The following is a 24,702-nucleotide window of genomic DNA, read 5'->3' on the forward strand; positions in this document are numbered from 1 at the left end:
CCTGATCATTGCTTTGTCACCCAGGCCTTCTTCTGCAATAATTTTCAGCCTAACTAAAACCTGCTACTGCTTTTGAATGCAGTAAATAGTCCTCATATAAGTACGTAACTACGCTCAACATTTTATAATATCCACACAGACTCCATGAAGGAGCTGTATGTCATTGTACATTGTCATTTGTCCATTTTTCATTGCTTTCCAACATAATGAAGATGTTGGAAAGTAAAATAAGCTATCTGTCGTAATTTTGTCCATTTTTCATTGTTTTCCACCATTATGATGATGGTGGAATGTCAAATAAGCTGTCATTTTTCTCTATGCTTGATTAGTTCCCATCATGAAGAAGATGGTAGAAAGTAAAATAAGCCATCTGTCATATTTTTTGTCTATTTGTCATTGTTTCTCTGGTTATGGTGTAGCGTTGTCAAGCGAAACGTGACAACAATAATACTTTCATTTAAAATGAATGAAGTAATGTTTTATTCAGGTTCCACGCATAATAATGAAATGTATTATGTTCATGGTCATATGGGCACCATATGGTCTTTCAACACAAGTAGAATGATGGAGGACCGGTTGCAAGTGTAAATCTTGTTACTGTCAGCCCTCTTACTTGCCTATATGTAACAGGCCTAATGATTTGAACACCTAAAGTTACAATATATGAGTTTTAAATAATTTATAACACAAAAGTGAATCTGTATTGAATAAAAAATGGTTAGTGATTTTATATGTTTCTGCTGTGCCTAAGAAGAATAAAAAGAAAATTCTTGAAAGCGGTTTGGGACGAAACCCTCCACTGCGCTGCTGTCAGAACAAAACCTTGTATCTCCTTTTCTGCCGTTTTTCAGTGTTTGACTTAATTTGAAAATGCCTGTTGCCCTTTACGTCTTGTGTAGTTTTCATGATGAATGGACCAAAATTACTTGGAAAAAAGTCTGGTTCCATTGACTGACATTAAAAGTAAAGTATGTTTTTTCCTTCTCCTGTAAAGTTACCGTTTTGGAGATATGAGGTTTTGTTCCAACAACAGCGATTTATTTATTTTAGCTAACAGCTGACTGCACAGTCTGAACATTTCAGACAAGTAAGCTATGTTAGCACAGGTATGTTCAGTAGCTGAAGTCAAGTTTCCTGTCTCAACATTGTAATCTTCTCCTCAACAAATTTAAGTATATAAGCTAAGTTGCTATGTGGCGCCATATGAATTGTTTTTCCAGTAGTACTGAGAAAGCCTGTGCTTTGAGTGGGAAAATGTGAACTCTGCACTATGTGACATATTTGACACAAATATCAAAATAAGCCATTCAAGAGCAGTTACCATTTTAAAAACACACTTTTGAGTGCAGGGGGTCTTTAAAAATGATGTCCACTTTTTTTCGCAGAATGACCCTGTGATGGCCTTTGTGGGATACAGGCTTACTAAGAGTGTAGATCATCCCACAAAGAGTAACTTGACTGACAAAGTGAGATAAAGAACCCTTTTTGCATTGTACCACTTGTATATTTGCCTGTGCCGTGTAAGGAGAAGTGTGTGTATGTGTGTGTGAGTGACACACAGCTGTGTTTGACGTGGTTCAGCTGTTTCACTGAGGCAAGCAAAGAGTTTGAAGAGCAGAAGGAGGAGGAGAAGAGAACGAGTTCTACTTTTATCCTCCTCCCAAGGCGAAATGAGAAAGTGCTGATAGGTATCGGTAAACAGGGAGAAGGGTGCAAGCTACGACAGGAGAGTTCACCGCAACGTGTGGGTTCTCGCTGGAGCCTGAGGGAGACACTGCGGGGGTCTTTTCTTCAGCACCTGTGCAGCTGGATGGCAAATACTGAATGAAAAGGCCTTTTGCTCTGTCTGTGTTCAGGCTATGTTCAGGCTATCGCTATCTTCTCAGAGACACAATCTCACAAATGTCAGGGTCTGCTCACTGTTCAAAAAGTTAAAAAAAGGAATAAAAAATCAAGTTGACAGTTTTCTGCCAAGATGTATTTGGTGTCGAAAGTTTGAATCTTTAGTTTTGCATTGGGCCTACAAGGATGTTCCATTACGTTTTATTAAGGCTGGGATCACTCATTACTTTGTCAGTAACAGCCATGAAATTGATAAATAGATTTTTTGGTTTTTGGTGTCTTTTGTGTACATAGTACCGGGTGATTGAAAAAGATTCATCCGATTTCAAAGCGCCATATTTTTACAACCGTGAGTCTAGGAACCAATCACATACCAGTTGAAAGAGGGGGTCATAGAGTTTCTGACTGTCACCGGAAGATGGCTTCCTTCAGTCTGTGAGGAGATGGACCCCTGAGTGGAAAGCGGTTTGCGTTCTCCGCTTCAATAAGAGTGAATCCGTCATAGCTGTGCAACCTGATTTTCGTCAACAGTGAACCTCCAACAGCTCAGAGCACTCGTTGTTGGTTCCATAACACTGGATGATCTCCAAAATCGCACTGAAAGAGCCGTGAGTAGTGACTCCCGACATGCTCAATCAAGTATGGGATGAATTTGACTATGGCGTTGGTGTCCGTACAGCTGGAGGAGGTTCATATTGAGCACTTCTAAAATTACAACTTTACGCTCACTTAAACCATTTACAATTTACTGCATTGTTCTGTAATGATTTACAAGTGAAATAAATCATTTTAAATCAGATGAATCTTTTTGCATCACCCTGTATAATGTTTGGTCGTTGTGAGGTCTTTTCCTGCCGCATTGATTTTACAGATGAAAAAATGCCCTGAATCCAGTGTGACTCAAAGCAGACACTGGGTAACAGCCTATTCTGCTAAATAGGTCGTTGCTGGTTTACAGAGAAACTCAGCTTTGCTTGGAGCTTCAAACATTAAACAAATCACAGGAGCAGCCATAACTTCTGACATAAGAGATGCCATTAGTATTAATATTTATGTTTTCAAAACTGGTATTAATAATCTTTTCTAGGTCAGTAAAACGCCAAAACTCAGACTTGGTGTGAAAAGGCCTTGTAGGAAATTGAAACTATCCTCGAGATAATGATTGCTATTGTGAATACCCATTGTTTTATACAACGAAAAGATTAATGTTTATTGGTAATTTGTCCTGATCTATTGATTTTCAAAATCTTCCCAGCCTTATTTTTTGCTAAGCTTTGTAGATCCAGCATAAAACTACAGAAGCAACCTTCAGTTTTAGTGGGACAGCTAAGTTTATCCTTAGGCTTAAGCAGAATTCCTCTTTATGAGTTGATCATGGGAAAGGGCTGGTGATGATGGGCTCTATTTAGAACTGTTTCTGAAGACAGAAGCCTTGAAAATCTCAACATGCTCAGAAGATGCTTGTCCTTGTCAGCTCTCCGTTTGGCAGCGTCTGCCACATTATGCAGAAATGCGCTCAGCCATGAGATTTGCTTTCGTAACTCTCCCAATAGTAGATTTGTTCTGTTTGTCTGGAGAAGGTAAAACAGATCTGTTTGGATTGTCTTGATTCACAACAGCCATGCCAGTTACACCCAAAGAGAGGCCTGCTGACTCTCTGTTTATTTACAGATTTCACCGGTGTCATGGATTGTTAAGCAGACCCGGAGGACTGGACCAGCCTTCATTTAACTCATTTACAATCGAAATGCATATTCATCCTTGAGAGAATTATTCTGGGGTTCTGAAAAGTTCAGTATGCTGGGTTTACAGTATGCTGGGACTGCTAGTAAATCTCTTGAGTCATCCTCTCCAAGCCTGAAAATTGTGAGCTCGTTATGCAAATGCAGACCCACTGTTCGGAAAAAAAAACGGAAAAATGCCGTTTAAAGGAAGCGAAGATGACTCATCTGGTTGGTGTGTCCAATGTGTGTGTGAGGTGGGAAAGGGGATTGCTGATTGCAGGTTCCAATATAACACTTTTGGATGGGCTGGAAAAATCCCCCCTTTATTTTGCTGGGAAATTACAGCCGTGGTTCTTGACTAAACTGGTCCACCATCATTAAGAAGGGCCCCCAGGCCCCAGACATGGTGATTTTGCTCCCTAGTGCTGCGTGCGTAACTTCCCCATTTAGCATCGCACCTCACAAAACCATTAGAAACAGGGCATCGCGATTACTTCTCCCTTCGCCTGCCAATGAAAGCGGCCTCCAGGCTGAGATCGTTGGTGCAACTGCTCATTTTAGTCTTAAATGATTACCATGAGCCCAATAACAAACCCTTCTCCCCCTCGGCAGATGCTCAATTTTTAACTGGAAGGTTACAATTACTAAACGAAGGCAAGTCCCAGGTTTGGGATAAATTCGGGGTTTATTTTTGTAGACTCTCGGACTGTGGCAGCTTGTTTACTCTCCGCTGGGTCCGAGCTCTATTTATACTTCTCCCTTTTAGCAGTGGTCGGTGCGATGGTGGGCCCGCAAGCATTTTCAAAAGCCAAACAAGCAAAATGAAAACAAAAACAAATTGATAGCAAAGGACACCCCTTTGATTGTGCGTACGACATCTTTGGCCAGTAAAAAAAATGGATTTTTTTATTAGGGTAAATATTTACCAACGAGAGATCAGTACAGTCTCTCTGTTAGGCTGCCAGAGTTCAGTGTCATTTGAGCCATTGTTTAGGGAATCGGATGCTCGGTAAACAATCATTCCCTCTACATCTGCCTGCTGTTTATGTGTGTAAGGACTTGAACTCCTTGAAGTTGGGCCACACAAGCAAAGCTTATTGAGATTGTAAGCAGTCTGTAGCAAGATGATGACAAGGCACTTCTTACCACCTTCATCGTTTTCCTGTCATAAATATGGGCTTATGTGCTTATATGTTTAGAAATTAGTGAAAGCAAATTAGGAACAGTGCTTTTGTGGCCGATTCCGAAACCCACAGTACACACACTTGGCTAAATGGGTTCTATATAGTACTGAAAAAGGTTCTTTGGTTTCTTTTTTGGCAGTATTGGAACCTTTTTTGGTGCTATCGACAGCCATTTCAAAATGGTTTTGTAAAGAAAAATATATAGCTGGTTTTCTATCACAGAGAAGAGCCATTAATGCATTCCAATGGTTTTTGGTTTTACATAGAACCGTTGGAAAAACAGTTAAGACTTGAAAGTGAACAACAGGCAAAAGTAAAGTTTGGAAGCAACATTCATTCTGTTAAAAAAAGCTTCAACATTTTATTAATTGTTTCTTAACAAGTCTATTAACCCAGAGCAAAAGGATTTGAACATCTAAACATCTGCAGCAATCATGTATATCTAACAGATTCTTCATTAGTTCAGCTCCTGGAGATTCTTCTGCAAAGTTTTATTGTAGCTCTAATCATATCCACCTGATTCTTACATCAGATGCTCCTGAAGGCCTGATGAAACGGATCAGACTTTAAAAGACGAGTACAGAAATAATAAAAATGTAAAAATGGCCATTGTTATGAACTGCTATCAGCATAGAACATGAAGCATTTTACAATGTAAAAGTAGGCCTACATCAGTGCAAACTAATGGAACGTTTGGGAAAAAAAACTTTGGTTAAATCAGGAGTCACAACCCAAATGTTAAGATAAGCCATTTTGTCCTTTAACAAAAATCAAACCACTTTGGGAGCCACAACATTTATGTCCAGTTTACCACCTTGGCTTGACCTGCTATGGATTATAAAATATAATATACATGAAACGCTGACTTACTTTGCTCTGCTTTAAGCTTTAGCGCAGTTATAGTTGCTTATCTCACATCTCTGGCAGGAAACTTTTGCTTAACAGTAGAATAATTTCTTGTATGTCTCTGTCGAATGTCTCGCAACATTTGACTTTTTATGAGGCTGAAGTCAGCTTTTCATTCACCAGCTTCTTGTTCGAACTTTCCTGTTCCACCTTAAATGGTGCAGCAGTTACATTTTGGCGCCTCAGGCACCATTTAAGGTGGAACGGGAGGATTCGAACAAGAAGTTGGTGAACGAGAAACTCATTTAAGCTCATTTAAGTGTCTTTTTTGTGTTTGACAGATTCTCGCTGCAGATTGAACATATCAGGAAACCAGCTGGAGTGCTTAAAAAAGCAAATAAGTCAGTTTGTCTCCAAATTATCGATGTTCAAAAAAAACTTTCTCTTTGCCTTTTTGTTAGCTACTATCTAGGTGAGATTGCTGTGTGTTGCTGTGTGACCAGCAGTCTACGCGCCATCCTTCAGGGTTAAAGGTCGGTGAATTAGCATGTTATACATTAATTTCAACATTTAAGACCATTTATTGTTAAAACTGTGTTAGAACGATCAAGCAAAGTTTTATTTTACTGCAAAAAAAGTATAATTTTATTTTTACCTAAAAATCGAATTCAACTGCAAAAGGGCAGTAAAATAATCTTGTATTGATAAAAGAGCCAGGCTGACCTCTGGGTTAAATAGATGGCAGTAAATATATTAAGTACTATTTAAAAACATTTTGCTTCAGACCCTTGACTGTAACGCAAGTACATTTGATTAATGTCCTCAAAGCTCAGTAATCCGAAACACTACCTACAGTTCAAGCTCTTGACCCCTGAGAAGAATAGTTTTCAGACCCAAGACTACAGCAGGTTACATCCTTATTAGAGCTAAGAATGACTCTTTACTTGGTAGTGAGCATATAATATGAAAATTCTTTCACTGTAGAAAAGTAGGAATTTTCACAGTCGGAGCTCAGCACCTGAATGAGGCTGCATTTTGTCTACTAGACAGACTCATAACAACGTGTCCCGACATTCATTAATTCACTCGAAGATATGTTTAACAGCTTGTAGTTAAAAATAATCTGGTATTGATAAAGGAGCCAGGCACAGGCTGATACAGACGCTCAAACACCAACACAGTATCGAGTTACATCTATGTTGCTGCAACAGGTGGCGTATTTCTTAAACATGTTTCGTGTACAGATACTTAGAGATGGCTCTGGTGCTTTAGATTAACATTGGAAATTCCCTGTAGTAAAACCAAAACAACATATCAGCTGAAAGTAATAGTCATCCTGTCAAATAAATTTACTGTCTGACTTGGACCACTGGAGGATAAACAGCTTTATTAGGTGAAGTGTCTGCTTTGGAAATCCCCCCTATTCGACTATCATTTGTTTATGCCCTGCATCTTTCCTCTGATTGTTTGAAGTGTGTGTTCTATACTTCAGAGAGATTCAGGCCAGCTGTCGTCTTCAGCAGAACCGCTCATCTATAGAACCTGGCAAACGGCGCCCTCTATTGGTCAGATGATGACAAGTAAAGTGAAAATGTGCAGTAGATCAGGTTAAGCTTCCTCGCTGTAAATCAGTAGTAATACAGTAATTCTGTAAGGATGGACGATATCCCTGATTTTTCGTTCGATCCAATACCAAAGCTAATATCCCAGTCCCAATACTGATACTTCTTGTGCTCATAAAAAGGGGGTGTAGGGCTGGGCAATTGATCAAATTTTATTTTAATTATGATTTTGGCTTTCAACAGTTATAAAAAAAGATAAATGACATAAAACGATTATTGTGCCACATTCCATTTTGTAGTGACACTTGCGTTATAAATCCAGGCACCCCTTTCCCTTGACCTGTACACTGAATATTATTTATTTTTACATTTTTTACATTTATTTTTACAAAAAAAATTTTTTTAAATTGAATCATATCTAAAGTTTAAGGAAATCCACTGTTAGCAAAACCAATTTTTATTTATGAGTAATCATCAGTAATCAGTAAAAGTCAATGAGTAATCATGTTAAATAATCTCAATATTGACCAAAATAATCATGATTATGATAGTTGCCATAATCGAGCAACCATACTATCCACTAAATGTGGACATTTGAAAAGTCTTTGCATTAGTATTAAATAAACGGATAAAAAGATTAATTATGCTAATAATATGCCAGTCCTGTGCGACTCGTGTTTGAAAAGTGGTGATCAAATCTCAAGGCAGAAAACAAAAAGAAAAATGATTGAAAATAGATAATTACAGTATCGTTTAGTAACTTCTCATTGATCCTCAAATTAAAGTACCTTTTGGAGACTAGTTTATAATGTTTGAATGTATTATGTAACAAATCCACTCTCTGGTCACTTTATTAGGTACACTGACCTTGTATCTACATTCATTGTCCATTTTATCAGCTCCACTTACTGTATAGGTGCACTTTGTAGTTCTACAATTACAGACTGTAGTCCATCTGTTTCTCTGCAGAATTTATTAGCCCTCCTTTTTCCTCATTCAGGACCACTGAGGACCAGGTGATGGATTAGGAGTATCTAATACAGTGAGTGGGCGCTGCTTAAAGAAAACACTTGCTATCAATATACTTATGTAAAGATCAATGTTTAAAGGAAACAACAGGATCTGAAGATTCTTTCTTCAGTATAGATCCGCCATCCCTGCTAATCTGATGAATGGCATTTTCGCCTGAAATGTCACATAATGTTAATCAATTATTTTGATACTGGGAGCAACAGGAGGCCAATTTTTTGGTCTTTGCTTTTGCTGATCGAGGACCTGTAGGCTACTGTATATATTTTTGAGGATGTGCACACTTTGCTTTCTTGTTTCAGTTTTTCATCTGTGTGATATTGCTTTAAAAGTAATTAGGCTGTCATTTTATGATTATCACTTTTTAAAAATAACAATAGGGCAAGGTTTTAGAATAAGACATCAGGTTAGAATGATAAGGTTCCATCTGTGTTCTTAGCAGTTTTGAGATATTGAGCTTCAGATATTTTGCATTCCAAATAGCATAACTGACATATGGAACACGTCTCTTTCATACATGAAAATGACAGACACCCTAAATTTCTTCTAAATGTACAACATCAAAATCCTGTCAAATTTGTAAATGAGTTTTTTTGGAACAGGTCAAATGCAGACAGAACCTTCTAATCCTAAGAACTCACTTTCTGCTTGGAGTTCTAAGGTTGTATCTGACAAAACATGCGAACAATTCATTTTATTTGTAAATTGTTTTAAAACAAAATTGGTGTTCTATCAAAGCGTCAACATTATCAATAATGTACATTTAATACTTTCTATGACATTTTATGACATTTACTTGCTTTTTGTTTTTGACATTTATGTCTTGTTTTAGGACAAATCATCTTTGTCTTATTCAACAGATCATTTCAGATTAATTATATAGGTCATTGCTAAATGTTTTGTCCAGTGCAGAGGTCAGTTTTAGGTAGAAACCATTAGTTTAAGTTTCCTTTAGATTAGACAGAAACCAGCTACTGTAATGAACTGTCCCAGCAAGTAAGTGTAGCAGGTCAGTCTACAGGCAGTGTGAGGTTTTGTTTTAGATCAGAAATGTGACTCTAAAGAGCTAAAATGTCTTATTTTGGGAGAAAGAAGAAAACGAAAATATGGATGAACGAATGAAATTAATGTTTATGTTGTAATTAAGACCCCATCAATTCAAATGTAGACTCTTTAATAACTTTTAAGAGATAATGTTTATAAAATTTAAGATAATAAGACTTTTCAAAAAACTGCAAGTAGACAGGCAGAGTTTCAGCAACATGTTTTTATGTTTCATAAAGTTTTATACATTTTTCCCGTAGTCACTGAGCAGAGCGGCGACATGATAAAGAAGCAGAACCTGATTGGTCTTCTTGTGTGTATTGAAAGTGCTGATTGAACCTTATAGAACTATATTAGAGTTTGACTATGGAAATAGAACCTTTTTGTTTTCCTAGATAAAGAGTCCAAAAATGCCCACACCTTAAAAAAAACATCTCACATAATGTTTAGAAGTTGGCAGAAACTATGTGAATAACTCAGTTTTGACAAAAATGTCAGGTAGAACCTTATAATTCCAAGAGGACGAAGACAGCATGTTGTCTCTGCTGGATAATGAATCTAAGGTGGGTGTCAAGGTCAGAGTCACATTTGGTCTGATGCTGATGACAGTGAGCTTCTCAATGTCAGACAGAGGCTTTGAGCTGAGAGCAGATGTGTCCACTAGGTGGAGCCATGTATCTTTATAATTCTGTCCCACTGTAATTTCATCTCATAGACTATCATTCAAGAGTTTGGAATCAGCATTTTCAATAATATAAAGCCACATTAAGTTGTAGACGCAGTTGTATGCAAAACTTTTGACACCCCTGGTCAAATGACATGTGTTGTTGATGTTAACACATCCTCTATGGTGAACACACTGCTGCACATTTTAATGCACAATTACTGTTTATTTGCTGAATTTGACATATTGGGGAAACTTATTAAAACATGAAATGTAGCCTATGCAAAAGTTACGGCACCTTTTCTATTTTATGTTTCATTTTTTTCCCACTGTGTTAAACTCAGCCAATAACTACAAATTGTGTTCTAACTTGTATCCGACTGTAAATATATAAAATGATGTTCATAATCTAATGTAGTGAGAAGACCGGAAACTGTAACTAAAGATATTTTTGATGTGTCCAAATGATGAAGAGCTGAAGAAAAGTCTAATAACTGAGAAAGCTGTACAACATTGAGAATAAAGAGAACATTAACATCCAGAATGCCTCGAATTTGAAAAGTGGTGATGAAATATTGAGACAGAAAAATGATTATAAATAGATTACACAATTAGTTTATTACTATAATTTCTTGTTGTTCTTAAAATTCCTGAAAGACTGAATAAAGCTTCTAAAATACCAGCTAATATCTAGTTTAGAATATTTAAACCTACACTGTATAACAAATACACTCACTGACCCCCTTTCCTTGAATCTACACTCTTTTATCTGCTCCACTTACCACATAAGTGCACTTTGTAGTTCTACAATTACAAACTGTAGTTTATCTGTTTCTCTGTATTATTTATTAGCTGTTCATCAGTGGTCAGGACCCCCACAGGACCACCACAGAGCACGTATTATTTGGGTGGTGGATCATTCTCAGCACTGCGGTGACACTGACGTGGTGGTGGTGTGTTAGTGTGTGTTGTGCTGGTATGACTGGACACAGCAGTCCTGCTGGAATTTTTAAACACTCACTGTCCACTCACTGTCCACTCTATTAGACACATCTATTTTGTGGTTCACCTCATGGATGTAAATTTAGAGATGATAGCTCATCTGTTGCTATACAGTTGACATTGTTAGTCATCCTTTAGTCCTTCATCAGCAGTCAGTTTCTGACCACAGGACACTGTTGGCTTGATATTTTTGACTGGTGGACTATTCTCAGCCCAGCAGTGACACTGAGGTGATTAAAGGAAAGATTTGGTGAAAAATCAGATTTTGACACTTTTCCGTTACCCTAGATGTTGCTGATCAGTGAAGACGTTTTTGCTTCTTTAGTTTAGCGCTCTTGCTATGAGGCTGATGTTGCTAACCGACACTAGAAGTCAATAATCACCTAAATCCTTCCTGTAAATGCATCGGCAAAACTTCTCTCAACCTACTTAAAGCACATCCAGCTCTTCATTAAGGTCAAGCAGACTTTCTGATGTGGGACTTACTGTAAATTGTATGAAAGAACAGCAGGCAGCAGTTTTATATGCACACATCACGCAGACATATGGAAGCCATGGCTTATGTTTGTTATTTCTGCTAAAAACAACAGATATCGCAAACACAATCTAGAGTCCGTGTGTGTGTACGCAACGGGGAGCTGGATTCTGCAGGGGAGTTGAAATTCAGCACAACACTGTAGTATAAAATGTCATTTTTTACAATTTATGTTATATTAAAATATATATTTTTTAAATTCACAGTGTGTCGTACTTGCTCTAAACCAAGCCTGGACAACCTTAATGAAGAGCTAAATGTGCTTTGAGCAGGTTGAGAAATGTTATGGGGATGTATTTACCGTAAAGATTTGGGTGACTATTGACTTCTAGTGGTTGTTGCCTCTAAGCTCCAATAATAAACTGAAGAAGCAAAGTATGCAGAGAAACAGATGGACTACCGTCTGTAATTGTAGAACTACAAAGTGCACCTATGTGAGTAGAGCTGATAAAACGGACAATGAGTGTAGATACAAGGTAAGTGTACTTAATAAAGTGACCGGTGAGTGTGCATATATATATATATTTAACCTTTGAAATGTAGTGTCAAGCTTGAAGTGTGCATTACAGATTTTCATGATAGCTTGGTTAATTGCTATTTTTCTTGAAACAAATATGAAAGGACTGTTTCTCTGTCTTTCTTTGTTTCTCTCAGTGCACTCTGTCTCTTTCATCTTGGGAGCAATTAAGAAGCAGGGTCACCCAGCCCTGCTCCACTGATCATCCTCATGGGAAGTGCAAAGATTCTGAGATAATTCTATGGGTGAAAAGTATCCATTCTAGCATCTTAAGTGGCTGCTAAGGTGAACGAATGCTATGTCAGTCTGACCTTTGGCTTCCCCAGTGGAGCATCTCGGACAGCAATGCCATCATCTAGTGCAAACTAAAGTTACTAGTGCAAAAGAAAAAATAAACTGCTGTATTGAAAGGCTGCAGTACAGAAAAAGCGCTCAGCTGTCCATTTTCTTCTTCACAAACTCCTGAAAGTTGTGGTGAAACGCTTCACTTCTCAGAACCCAGGTGGGGATGGCCTGAATGACCCAACCCTGCAGGATAAAATAACCAACTCAGGACAGGCATGTCTCCACTTGTACATGTGAGATGAGGATATTTAACAATGTTATGTCTTATCACATTACCAGAACTGCATGGACGATGCTGCCATATGTTTGTTCTCCTGCTTTCAGATACATCAGTGAGTTCCTCACAAACTCCTCCGCTGTGAATGTAAAGAAGTCTGTTTTCTGATAGCCCGTCATTGCTGTGGAGACTCCAAAAGGAGACACTGTCTATGGGAAAGATCATTTCTTGATAAGAATTTCTGCATTATACACTTAATAATAGCTTAACAATTAACAACATGGACTTCTTTGTTGGTAAAATGCGCAATAGTGTTCAGAAATGTCTAAATCTACCTGAAAAAGAATTCCATCGGATCTGTATTCAGCTTGGAGACCCTGTGAGAACCTCTCAAGAAAAACCTGAGGGAGATTAAATCAGATGTCAGGTACAGGTTATCCAGGAGATGGCAAATGGACACACTGTAAAAAGTAAGACAATCAACTTCACAGCTATTTATAGTTGATTCTGAAGGGAGATTCCACCAAATCATTTTTTTTAATTTCTGCATAAGTTAATAGTTAAGGTGTAAAAAAAAAGGCATTCAGAGTGCTCCATTCTAGAGAAGCTCACAGAGTTAGAATTGTTAATAGGAACCAGACCTCTAAAGTGTTTAATGTCTCCAATAGCTTCTTCACAGAAAGACGAATATGCTGCCTAATGCCTGAGACATTGTTTTAGGATAGTTTTGATATGAGGCTTTGGCCTAAAAAATCCATTCATGTTAGAGAGGTAGATGCAGGCCAAATACGACACATGTAGATTCACTGGTCATCTGTAGACACTGTGATAGGAACCAGATGTCTGAAGTGTGTAAAGTCTCTAGAAGCTTCCTTACATAATGTTTTTACATGAGAATATGCTGTCTGATTGTTTTATGGTTTTAATGGTTTTAATGGTTTAAATTCTGTGTTGGAGATTATGAGGCAAAATAGTCCAGAGAAAAAACAAAACATTTTTTCCAGATTTATCACTATTTTACCACTGTCAATAAAAACTCAGAAGACATGTGCAGGTGCACAGTCATTTTTCATAGTAAATAAAATGGCTAGATTTGCTTTGTAGACATTGTGATGTCTGGTTCCTGTCATCACCACTGTAAAGTCATCTGAGTTGGCAAGTTTCTCTACAAATGGTAACAAATGGATTGCACTTTGGTTGACATTGATTATAGCTATTGGATTTTTCAGAAATGTTCTGAAAAACAAAGGAAAAGCTCCTGTAACAACTGTGTTATGACTTTATTTAAGCACTGAATGTTCTTTACAGTTAAACTGATAACAGTGACATCTAAACATTACTGAACTAAAATGCTGAGGGCCGGGAAGTCTGGATAGAACATCAAGAAACTCAGATTCAATATTCTAATATAATATCATTATTGACTAATTATTGTTATCAATCATGGTCCTCTGAACAATAAGTGAGATCCCTAATTATAGTGAGAGATTACATGGGTTTAACCAACTCCACTCAGAGCAGGGTTGACTGATTGCAAATATTAGGAGAGATAACTTCTGGTTAAAACAAATCAGATCACATAAATCCCATAAAAGAATCACTTTTGGTTCCCTAAAGAACCTTATAATGGATTGTTCTTCAAAGAACCATTTTCACAAATAAGATGTATGAGTATGAAGAACCTTTTTAAAGTTTAGCCCCTTAAGATCTCAGGTTTACTACATACTAAGGCTTATTATTCAGTAACTACACGGACTTCAGGGCAAACTGCTTGAGCTATTCTTAGGTTATTGAAGTGTGTCATAAAAGAGGGTCCCGGCCTGTTAAGGGGTTAAAGATCCTCCACATGATGTAAAGGTTCTATACCAATGAAAGATTCTTCCTTGGACTGTCTATCAAAAGCAAGAACTATTTAGGAACCTTTATTTTTAAGAGTGTGCAGTGAATAAAGAAGTAAATGTGTTTTTTCTTCATTTCTTTGCAGTGAACTAATTGTATTTACTTTCTAATTCCTAATTCAAGTAGCACTGCTGAGCTCATTCATGAAGGCCATACGAACACATGAAGAAATGAAACCTTACTTTAAAGGAACTTTTCCAAAAAATAAGAATAAAGCTTCAAGCTTGAATTTTGTCTGTACTTTGGTCCAGTGTAATAGATAACCATATATCATGCAGTGTCAGAATTGTTCACAGTGGTGGTGATCGGAACCAGACGTCTGAAGAGTTTAATTCCTTTAAAATGGTTATGAATACACTGCCTGATGTCTGAGACATTATTTTATGATAGTTCTGTGAAGGATTTGGCCTATAAGGTTTTAAATTTATTCATGATGGAGGGGTACATGCAGGGTGCTGTAAGGCAAAATAGTCCCTAAAGAAAAAATATTTTTCACTACTTTTTATTTTATTTTTATTTATTTTTATTTTACCATTATCAACAAAAAATCAGAGGAGGTGTGTAAGTTTACTGGTGGGTTTGGATAGTAAATAAAATGGTTATATTTGCATTGCAGACATTGTGACCCCCTGGTTCCCATCACCACCACTGTCAGTAAGTTTAACCACAATGAATTATTTCACATCTCAACCACTGAATTATGCAGAAATTTTGAAAATCTGGTGGAATTTTAACATCTCAACATGGTTTAAAGCAAATGTATAACGCAGTTGGCACAATGCTAATTAGTTTTCATGAACTTTCATGACTTGTTAGCTACATTAGCCTTATAGTTCCAGTGCCAAACTAAACAAGCAAACATCAGACACCAAACCTGTCTAGACTGACCAACTATATTTTGAAGTAAGGAGGAAAATATGTACATGATTTGAAACTCTTTTGAAACGATACCTTCGTAGCTGCGTATAGAGTGTAAATAGGACAAGGAATTTTTGCTATGCCGGAGGACACGGTCAGAATGATGCCCCGTCCCCTGGGGAAACACAGACATAATGGAGCTGTCACTGCTGGAGTGCAAGCAGAAATCAAGAAATGGAAAACCTGTTACTGCTTGGAGTTTCTAACCTTTCCACCATTCCAGGCAGGATGATGCGACACATCTGCATTAAAAGAATCATGCAAGTGCGTCATGCATACAAAAACTGGCAATGCAAGCTTTCTGAACATGTACTGAAGGTGTAGCACAAATAAAAGTAGCGTGCCTGTCTGAGCTCTGTTTACATACAAGAGACTTTGTTTGCAAAACTTCAAATTCATTGGGAACTTCTGAGTGCAAACGTGTGTGTACTCACCTTGACCGTTGTTTTGACGTTGCAGTTGATTACTTGATACATTTTCTATTAGAGAATAACACTATTCAGAAATATTAAAGCAATTATTTAAATTTTATGTCAACATCATTTTAATTTTATGCTGCTGCTGGGCTAAAGCATTCGGTCCATAAGAAAAATAGCATCTTTATAAGTTAAATTTAAAATACAACATAGTGTAGCAGGTACGGTACTGTGTATCTGTATACATAATTACTAATGTTTCAGCCTCATGAAAAAAAGCAGATATTTAACAGAAAATGCCCCAACAACTATCATTTTTCTCAGTGTTTACTGAGAACCTTTATTACAGCTTCTATTTTTCGATGTCTGCAGGGATATTTTGCCATGCTTCTTGGAATCACCTCCAAAGTTCAGTCTTAGAAGTTGGTTGAATTTTCTGCCCAATTACAAATTTATACTCATCAGTCATTTTTTTTTTAATCTTTTTCTTTTTCACAGTAAGGGCTTCTTGAAAGCTACACATCCTTTCAGACTCATAGTGTTGAGTTGTCTTCTCACAGAAAATGTTCAGATCTGAAGCAAGAATGGAGCTTGATTTTCTCCTCTTTGTTAAAGATGAATGCTTTAAGTACTGTTTATCTTATGGGGACAGTTTTGCTGGTCAATCAGGTCTTTATCTTTTAATATATTTTTGTGCTGCAGTTTTGTTTTTTCATTTATTTTCCTTCAACTTTCCTTTTTCTTATGCAAGTGGATTCTCTCATGTCTAATCTCATCACAAATATCTGCTTTAGTCATTTCAGATGTACAGCTAATGTATGTTTGGGTAGCTGATTATGTGAACATTCATGTCTTTGAAGGGGTTCATAATGTCAGTGAGAGTTTTGGGAACAGCTTTTGTTGGGAGGAGCTGTAACTGGTTGATGTTAAGATAAGCTTTTGATGATATTATGCACCATAGAGGGTGAAATACATAAAATCCTTGCAGTTGCTTGTTGAGAACCATTGTTCTTAATCTGTTGGATTATTTGCTGACACATTTTTGGCAAAGTAGTGAGCCTCGACCCATCCCTGCTCAAAGGACTAGGCCTTTTACTAGATGCTCCCATAATATCTAAGCATGATTGCATCACCTGTTTATTTCACTATGTTCCTAGTCTTAATCTGTCCCTGTCCCAACTTTTTTGAAATCTGTTGCAGGCATCAATTTCAGAATCAGTGTAAAGGTGAAACATCTTGTCTTTGTACTGTTTTTGTTTAAATCCAGGTCAAAGTGGATTTACAAATTACTGCTTTCTGTGCTCATTTGCATTTCGCATACCACCCCAACTTTTTTGGAATTGAAGTTTGAAGAAAAAAAAAAGCAATAAACATCTAATGGACCATAAATGGGTTCTCTTCTCTCACAACATACATATCAGTTCTGTAGTAATTACTGAATAATACATAAAACTTAGTGAATAATAAGTCTTACCAATACGACTACAGATTTTAAGGAATTAACATGTCAGTGTATAGATAGTAAAAGTAATTTCTATAATTCATAAAAACCTCTCACCTCTTCCAGGTGATCTATTTCAAGTAGTCTGCAGGGTATAAAGGTTGGCAGCTTGCCCACGTTGTTAACTGCAAGGTGTAAAATCGATTATTAGATTGACTGAGATAGACAAGAGATCACTGAATTCCCTATATAGTCCCTGAAGACCCCCTTGGTCCTGGTGTGCTGGGAGCTGGCACAGAACAAAAATGTGGATTGCCTGGATGTTCCAAAGGACTGGCCTAAGAAACACTGGATTGGATCATATAAGATCAATTATGAAACCTTTGCTTGGTCTACTTTTTAATTCTTTGTATGATCTGGTAGATGATAAGTGCATACATGCCCAACTGCGTGAGATTTTGAGCCAACCAACCTAAAATAGCCACATCCAAACCCTGAATGTTCTCTTTGATGACTCCATAAATATCCTCTTTGGTGAAGTCGGTGACAATAGTTATGACTTTTACCCCCGTTTTAACCTCTGTTGGGAAAAAGAAGAGAAGTGTGAGCCTAAAGATCACAGGAGTAGAGATATTGATGTAGAGGATGAAGCACTGCACCTATGTCCCTCGCCAGTCTGTCCAACTTCTCTTTGGTCCTGCTGATGATCACCACGTTCAGCCCATGCCTCGCCAACTGTAAAGACCAGTCAAGACATTTACAACTGACCTCAAAAGGAAACGTATAAGTAAAATGAATTGTAAAGCATTTAACCCTTTAAACTGCAGACTCATTATTCAGTTATTTAATGAACATGAGTGCTTGCCTTTAATCCCATGCTTATCAGTGAGATCTACCACACTGCAGAGTTTAGCTCCACCCCTAATCAACACCTGATCCAGGTAATAAAGGCTTTCAGAGATATCTGAACTCTAAAACCTGATGAGTTAAGTAAGCTCAAATGGGTTGAATGAACAAAGCACATTTTTACTGTTGTATACACTTAAAGAGGATCTTCTTCTTTAAAAACTCTGCATAATTAAATGGTTGAGTTGTAAACAAAGTCATTTAGAGTGGTTTGATTTACTCCATTCTAGAGAAACTTACCGAGTCAGAATTGTTCACAGTGGTGGTGATAGGAACCAGATGTCTAAAATGTTTAATGCCTTTAAAAACTACCTCACAGAAAGTTACTACATTACATAGCTGCTGCCTGATGTCTGAGACATGTTTTACAAAAGTTTTGAGGTAAGTATTTGGCCTAAAATATATGTTTTTAAAAGCCATTCGTAGTGGAGGGGAATAGGTCTTTAAAGAAAACTTATTTTTCCATATTTACTATCTATGTTACCATTATCAACAACACATATAAAACTAACTGTAGAGATATGAAGATTACAAGTTGGCAACTTTATCTACAATGAATCATTTCACATCAAACTACTCTGAATGACTTTGTTTAGATCTCAGTGACTGAATTACACAGAAATTTTGATTCCCCTTTAGGTAAATTAAGTTGATCCTAAGTTGATCGTAAAATGAGTGAGTATTTTGGACATATATGTAATAGTCATACTAACTTTGATTTAGTCTTACATGCACATTAATAATCATTTCTGTAAATATGCCAGTTCAGCCTATTTAGCTCATTTAGCCATAGTCCCTGTTATTTTAGTCAACACCCATAATTTCTTGAAACACCTGTGATTTGGTGAGGAGCAAAATTTTTACAGTAATGGGGTTGAGGAATAGACACAAGTTTAGACTGAACTTGTTAGATTCATGCAGTCTGCATTCACCAATTTATACAGTAGAAATCAAACAGATTCCCCAGTGTTATGTGCACAGAATGACTTTCAAATGTCTCAGTACTGGTATTGAGATATTAGCCTTAGTATCACTTCGTATGATGCTAAAAAAGAAAATCAATGGTATCGGCCAGTATCTACTGTGAATTATTTAGGAACACCTGTGAAGCTAACATGTAGCTGATGTAGACGTGAGATTGAGAAATTGAAGTGTGGGCCTACAGGTCTTTGCAGTTTAAAGGCTTTAAACTTACTGAATGACAGAATTCTCAGCATGTCACGTTACCTCTTGTGCATAAGCCTTTCCTATTCCATCTGATGCACCAGTGATCACTGCAAAGGAGAAAATATGCAAAATTATCTACTACACCAAATCTATCAGTAGATAAATCTCTTATTCATGAAAGACTGTGTTGTGCTGTGATGACATCAGTCATGTTAACAGTAACACTGCACAAAAATGCCTTTGTGCCAAATCAGAGAATTTGCTCTGACAGTGCTTGTTTATGGATGCGTGATGGTTTAAGAACTTGTGACGACCGTATCAAACCAAAGCTGCTTCAAGTTGAGTGTTTCAATAGATAAGCAGGTTTCCCACCATTCTTGCTGACTCTCTTACACACACACACACACACACACACACACGTACACACAAACAGAGCAGAGGATGGGCGCTCGTGTGTGTGTGTGCATTTGTTTTAACAGTGTGTACTTGAAGAGACAGCTTGTGCCCAGATTTGATAAAGGATCAGGGAGCACTAGTGTACACAGCGCTGCATTCCTTCGAAATATCTCCCATCTTGTCCTACCGGAAATTCTCTGAGCCACCAAGAACATCAGAAAGATACACTTAGTCGGGTATGTTGGTGATTTGGCACTGAACTGCTACTAGACATGCAAATGTAAATGTCAGCAAGGTGTATTTGCAAGGATGCAACTCTGCTCAATACATACATGTAAATGTAAAAAGACATCTGAAAATGTAAAATATGACTCTAATCCAAAAAAAATAAAAAATGTCTGCAATGCATCTGAAAATGTAAACAAAATGACTGTAATGCATCTGAAAATGTAAACAAAATGACTGTAATACATCGTGAAGAAGTAAAAAATGACTCTGATGCATCTGAAAATGTAAAAAAATGGCTTCAATGCATCTGAAAGTGTAAAAAAAATAAATTAACATGTCAGACATCTTTACAGTAAATGCACAGTTTTTTTTTATAGTTTTAGCACTCTATTTGACAGTAAATATTAGAACACTGGGCCACACTGCAATGTGAAATCAGTATGTACTTTCATTTGTTTTTGCCTGAGACTGGTCACTGTGGCCTGTTTTTTTGATCCTCATCTTCAAGTGTAATGCCTCAGAGAGAGGCGAAGGAGATAAAAACAGGTGTGTGGCATCTAAACAGGCAGGCAAAAGAAAACAACACAAGATGACAGGGCATCCAGACTGGTGCATGAATAGCCATTCACACATGCCAAATAGGGCTTTTCACAGTGAAAGAACAAGCTGCTTGCAGAATGAGAGACAAGGTTATGTTAATTTCACGTTATATGAGCTTAAGAAAAAAAAAACAAACCTTTTCAAACTGAAGGAGAAGGAAATCAGTAATAATACACCCTGGAACACCGCGTTCTAATTGCCTCTCGCATTTCTGGAATGGAGTGGACTCAAAGCTTGGGAACGAGGAGACCAATTGAAAGTAGCCTCCAATACTGAAACCCAACTTCCCAATTTAAACGTGGAATGCCACATCAGAGGAGGGTCTTTGCCTTTGGAAATAGTGCAAAGTGCAATTCAGGAATGAGATCATATCCTCTCTGTGAATGACAGCTCAACAATATACTATATTATTATATATTGTCAGTGGTGGACAGTAACTAACTAAATGTAATTCGTTACTGTACTTAAGTAGTTTTTTCGTGTATCTGTACTTTACTTTTTGGGTGACTTTTTACTTTTACTCCATTACATTTCAAAGTCAAATGTCTTAATTTTTACTCCACTACATTATGCGAAATCTGTCGTTCCTTTTGGCTTATGTGTGAATAAAACGTAACGTCAAAACAAAAGCAGCGTGAAGCAAAAACACCATTGAGGGCACAGCGCGCACTTTGTTTTGAGCTTGACCTGTTGGACATACCGACACACTGCAAGCATACGGTTTAACATCAGTGCAGCAGTGTAAAATTTTGGAAGTGTCTATTCAACATAAATGATGGAACTAAGCTAACTTTGCATAAATGGACCACAATATAGAAATATGTACACATATGCAGTTGTGACTGCATATGTTTCTTTTTTCTGAATTTATACAAACACTATTTCATTTTGTAGTAAATTTGTTTTTGCTAGTTTATGAACAGAGACTAAAATGAGTTAATGAAGCAAGAGTCTTGTTACAAAAATGGTAATAGGACATCAGAGCCATAATTAATCTTTTAGTATTTTTACTTTCGATACTTAAGTACATTTGAAGGCAAATACCTTTGTACTTTTACTCAAGTGGAGGTCTCCACCGCTGATAATGTTATCATATATTGAGTAATTTAGTTGAATTTCTTCTATCTGTATAGTTTATAGTTGCTATCAATGTAAAGATGCCAAAGCCAAAGTCTTTAAGTGTCTCTGCTGGTGATACATTCATGTTTATTCTTTGCCACCTTCTTTCAACCCATGCTGGACTTTTCCCTGTGATGTCTTCATTGGATTCACTGTCAAAAACAATCAAGTTTCTTCAGCATACTCAACTGAAAGAGACCCATACATGTAGAACAGACTCCTACTTGAGAAAACATGGCACCAGAATGCCAAAAAAAACAAAAAAACATTAAAAACACCACAGAGCCCCAAATGTTTAGTCTTGTCTGTTGATTTTTAATGAGGAAACAAAATGCATCCTTGTCTCACCTGCCCATTTTCCCATTGAGGTAAAAAAGTTCTCAGGCAGGGGGTACCAGACCCTCGGATAAAGCTTCATCAGCACATGTGCCAGCCTTGCACAGCAGAACAGGACAACGCAGGCCCCTACCAGGGTGAAGATGAGCTCTATCAGAGCCATGCCAGAGCCAAGAGCCTCGTTCAGGACAGGAGTAGAGTGTGTCCTCCTGACAGCTAGCCTGGTTCCTCTCTCACTGTTCCCGCTGCCTCCTTAGGCTCTGGCCACAAAGCCTCCACCACACACACTCTTCCTGACTGACAGCAGCCTCACCCAATCAGGTCGCACACCAGCCGGTCTGAAGCTGGCAAGTTTCATGTTACTAATCGTTTCGAATTATGCTGTTAAGACAGTTTTCTTCCTGACATTCAGAGTCTGGTCTGAACATGACCAAAGCGACAAAGTTTGTGGCTATGTGTTTGTTCACATATGAAATCAAATATTCAAATTCACTGGTGTGTGGTTTGTCCTCTACACGACAACAATATAACAAGGGTAGAGGCTAATGTAAAAATGTGTCTCATTCTTTGCATGTGATACTCAAAATCAAGGTACATTCTGTGCGCTGACTACTGCAAGCAGTGTGTCAAAACTGTTATTCTTCATTTTATTTGTGTATGCGTCCTTGCTTTTCTGTCCTTGCAAGGATGCAATGTCCCCACATAACATGCGGATAGGCATCTCAAAACACTGATCCTTTGGCCTCGTGGGGACGGTTTGCAGGTCACCACAAAGTAATAGCTTTCTTTACAACTAAACAATTCACTTTTATTTCGAAAGGCAAAGCAGCCAAAATCTCATCTTTAGGTTACTGAGGTTAGGCTGGGGGACAGGCTTATAGTTCAGGCCTAACATGTTAAACTCTAACAGCCAGACTAATATTCCCCACTCTCACATTTACAAAGCAGTAACAAAATAACTAACAGGAGAAACTATTTATAGCTCACCTGAAAAACAAGCCTAGGGGAAGGGCTAGTCTTAGGATTAATGATCAAACATGTGTGTGTGTTTGGAGAGATTTTGGTGCTCATAAACGGAAATGGAAATGTTTTCCTCGGTTGCTCACAGATATCTCACAGTGAAGGTCTGTCACTCATTTGATTACTTTATTATCATCATTCATATTTTATCGTGGACTTCTTCCTGATGGTAGGTCACTACCGCCTGTTTGTTTTCTTTCTCTTTCCACTGGGCGGAGTACATATCTGGGACAAAAACAATCGGACAAGCACAATCATTTATGGTTCAAGGGCCTTTTTTTTTGAGAAGAGACAGAACAAGTGAAAATAAAAATGGCCAGTTTAAAGTCGTAAATCATCTTGGTTTTCTTGTGTTGTGTGAATATAAAGGCTTTCACAGTGTTCATAAGAAATAACTTTCTGAATTTATACAAACACTATTTCATTTTGTAGTAAATTTGTTTTTGCTAGTTTATGAACAGAGACTAAAATGAGTTAATGAAGCAAGAGTCTTGTTACAAAAATGGTAATAGGACATCAGAGCCATAATTAATCTTTTAGTATTTTTACTTTCGATACTTAAGTACATTTGAAGGCAAATACCTTTGTACTTTTACTCAAGTGGAGGTCTCTACCGCTGATAATGTTATCATATATTGAGTAATTTAGTTGAATTTCTTCTATCTGTATAGTTTATAGTTGCTATCAATGTAAAGATGCCAAAGCCAAAGTCTTTAAGTGTCTCTGCTGGTGATACATTCATGTTTATTCTTTGCCACCTTCTTTCAACCCATGCTGGACTTTTCCCTGTGATGTCTTCATTGGATTCACTGTCAAAAACAATCAAGTTTCTTCAGCATACTCAACTGAAAGAGACCCATACATGTAGAACAGACTCCTACTTGAGAAAACATGGCACCAGAATGCCACATTAAAAACACCACAGAGCCCCAAATGTTTAGTCTTGTCTGTTGATTTTTAATGAGGAAACAAAATGCATCCTTGTCTCACCTGCCCATTTTCCCATTGAGGTAAAAAAGTTCTCAGGAAGGGGGTACCAGACCCTCGGATAAAGCTTCATCAGCACATGTGCCAGCCTTGCGCAGCAGAACAGGACAACGCAGGCCCCTACCAGGGTGAAGATGAGCTCTATCAGAGCCATGCCAGAGCCAAGAGCCTCGTTCAGGACAGGAGTAGAGTGTGTCCTCCTGACAGCTAGCCTGGTTCCTCTCTCACTGTTCCCGCTGCCTCCTTAGGCTCTGGCCACAAAGCCTCCACCACACACACTCTTCCTGACTGACAGCAGCCTCACCCAATCAGGTCGCACACCAGCCGGTCTGAAGCTGGCAAGTTTCATGTTACTAATCGTTTCGAATTATGCTGTTAAGACAGTTTTCTTCCTGACATTCAGAGTCTGGTCTGAACATGACCAAAGCGACAAAGTTTGTGGCTATGTGTTTGTTCACATATGAAATCAAATATACACACTTACTGGTGTGTGGTTTGTCCTCTACACGACAACAATATAACAAGGGTAGAGGCTAATGTGAAAATGTGTCTCATTCTTTGCATGTGATACTCAAAATCAAGGTACATTCTGTGCGCTGACTACTGCAAGCAGTGTGTCAAAACTGTTATTCTTCATTTTATTTGTGTATGCGTCCTTGCTTTTCTGTCCTTGCAAGGATGCAATGTCCCCACATAACATGCGGATAGGCATCTCAAAACACTGATCCTTTGGCCTCGTGGGGACGGTTTGCAGGTCA

General features: G+C 37.7%; 1 protein-coding gene across 2 annotated transcripts; it reads right to left on the reverse strand.

Moving 5' to 3' along the window:
• Positions 1-9,439: 9,439 nt before the first annotated feature.
• hsd17b3 (hydroxysteroid (17-beta) dehydrogenase 3) lies at positions 9,440-24,327 on the reverse strand. 2 transcript variants are annotated; one of them, XM_036578368.1, is made up of 11 exons: positions 23,948-24,327; positions 19,319-19,365; positions 17,845-17,920; positions 17,658-17,765; positions 17,303-17,370; positions 15,763-15,807; positions 15,536-15,570; positions 15,362-15,443; positions 12,847-12,912; positions 12,571-12,720; positions 9,440-12,477 (listed from the first exon to the last, which is right to left on the reverse strand). In XM_036578368.1, exons 1-11 carry the CDS (start codon positions 24,096-24,098, stop codon positions 12,382-12,384), a joined length of 924 nt encoding a protein of 307 aa, XP_036434261.1. In that variant the 5' UTR covers positions 24,099-24,327; the 3' UTR covers positions 9,440-12,381. The 2 variants fall into 2 exon arrangements, with proteins under 2 accessions (XP_036434261.1, XP_036434260.1); XM_036578367.1 differs by lacking the exon at positions 23,948-24,327 and adding an exon at positions 21,950-22,711.
• Positions 24,328-24,702: the final 375 nt, after the last annotated feature.

The sequence above is a fragment of the Colossoma macropomum genome, unplaced genomic scaffold (genome assembly GCF_904425465.1).
Source record: "Colossoma macropomum unplaced genomic scaffold, Colossoma_macropomum, whole genome shotgun sequence".
Lineage (NCBI taxonomy): Eukaryota > Metazoa > Chordata > Actinopteri > Characiformes > Serrasalmidae > Colossoma > Colossoma macropomum.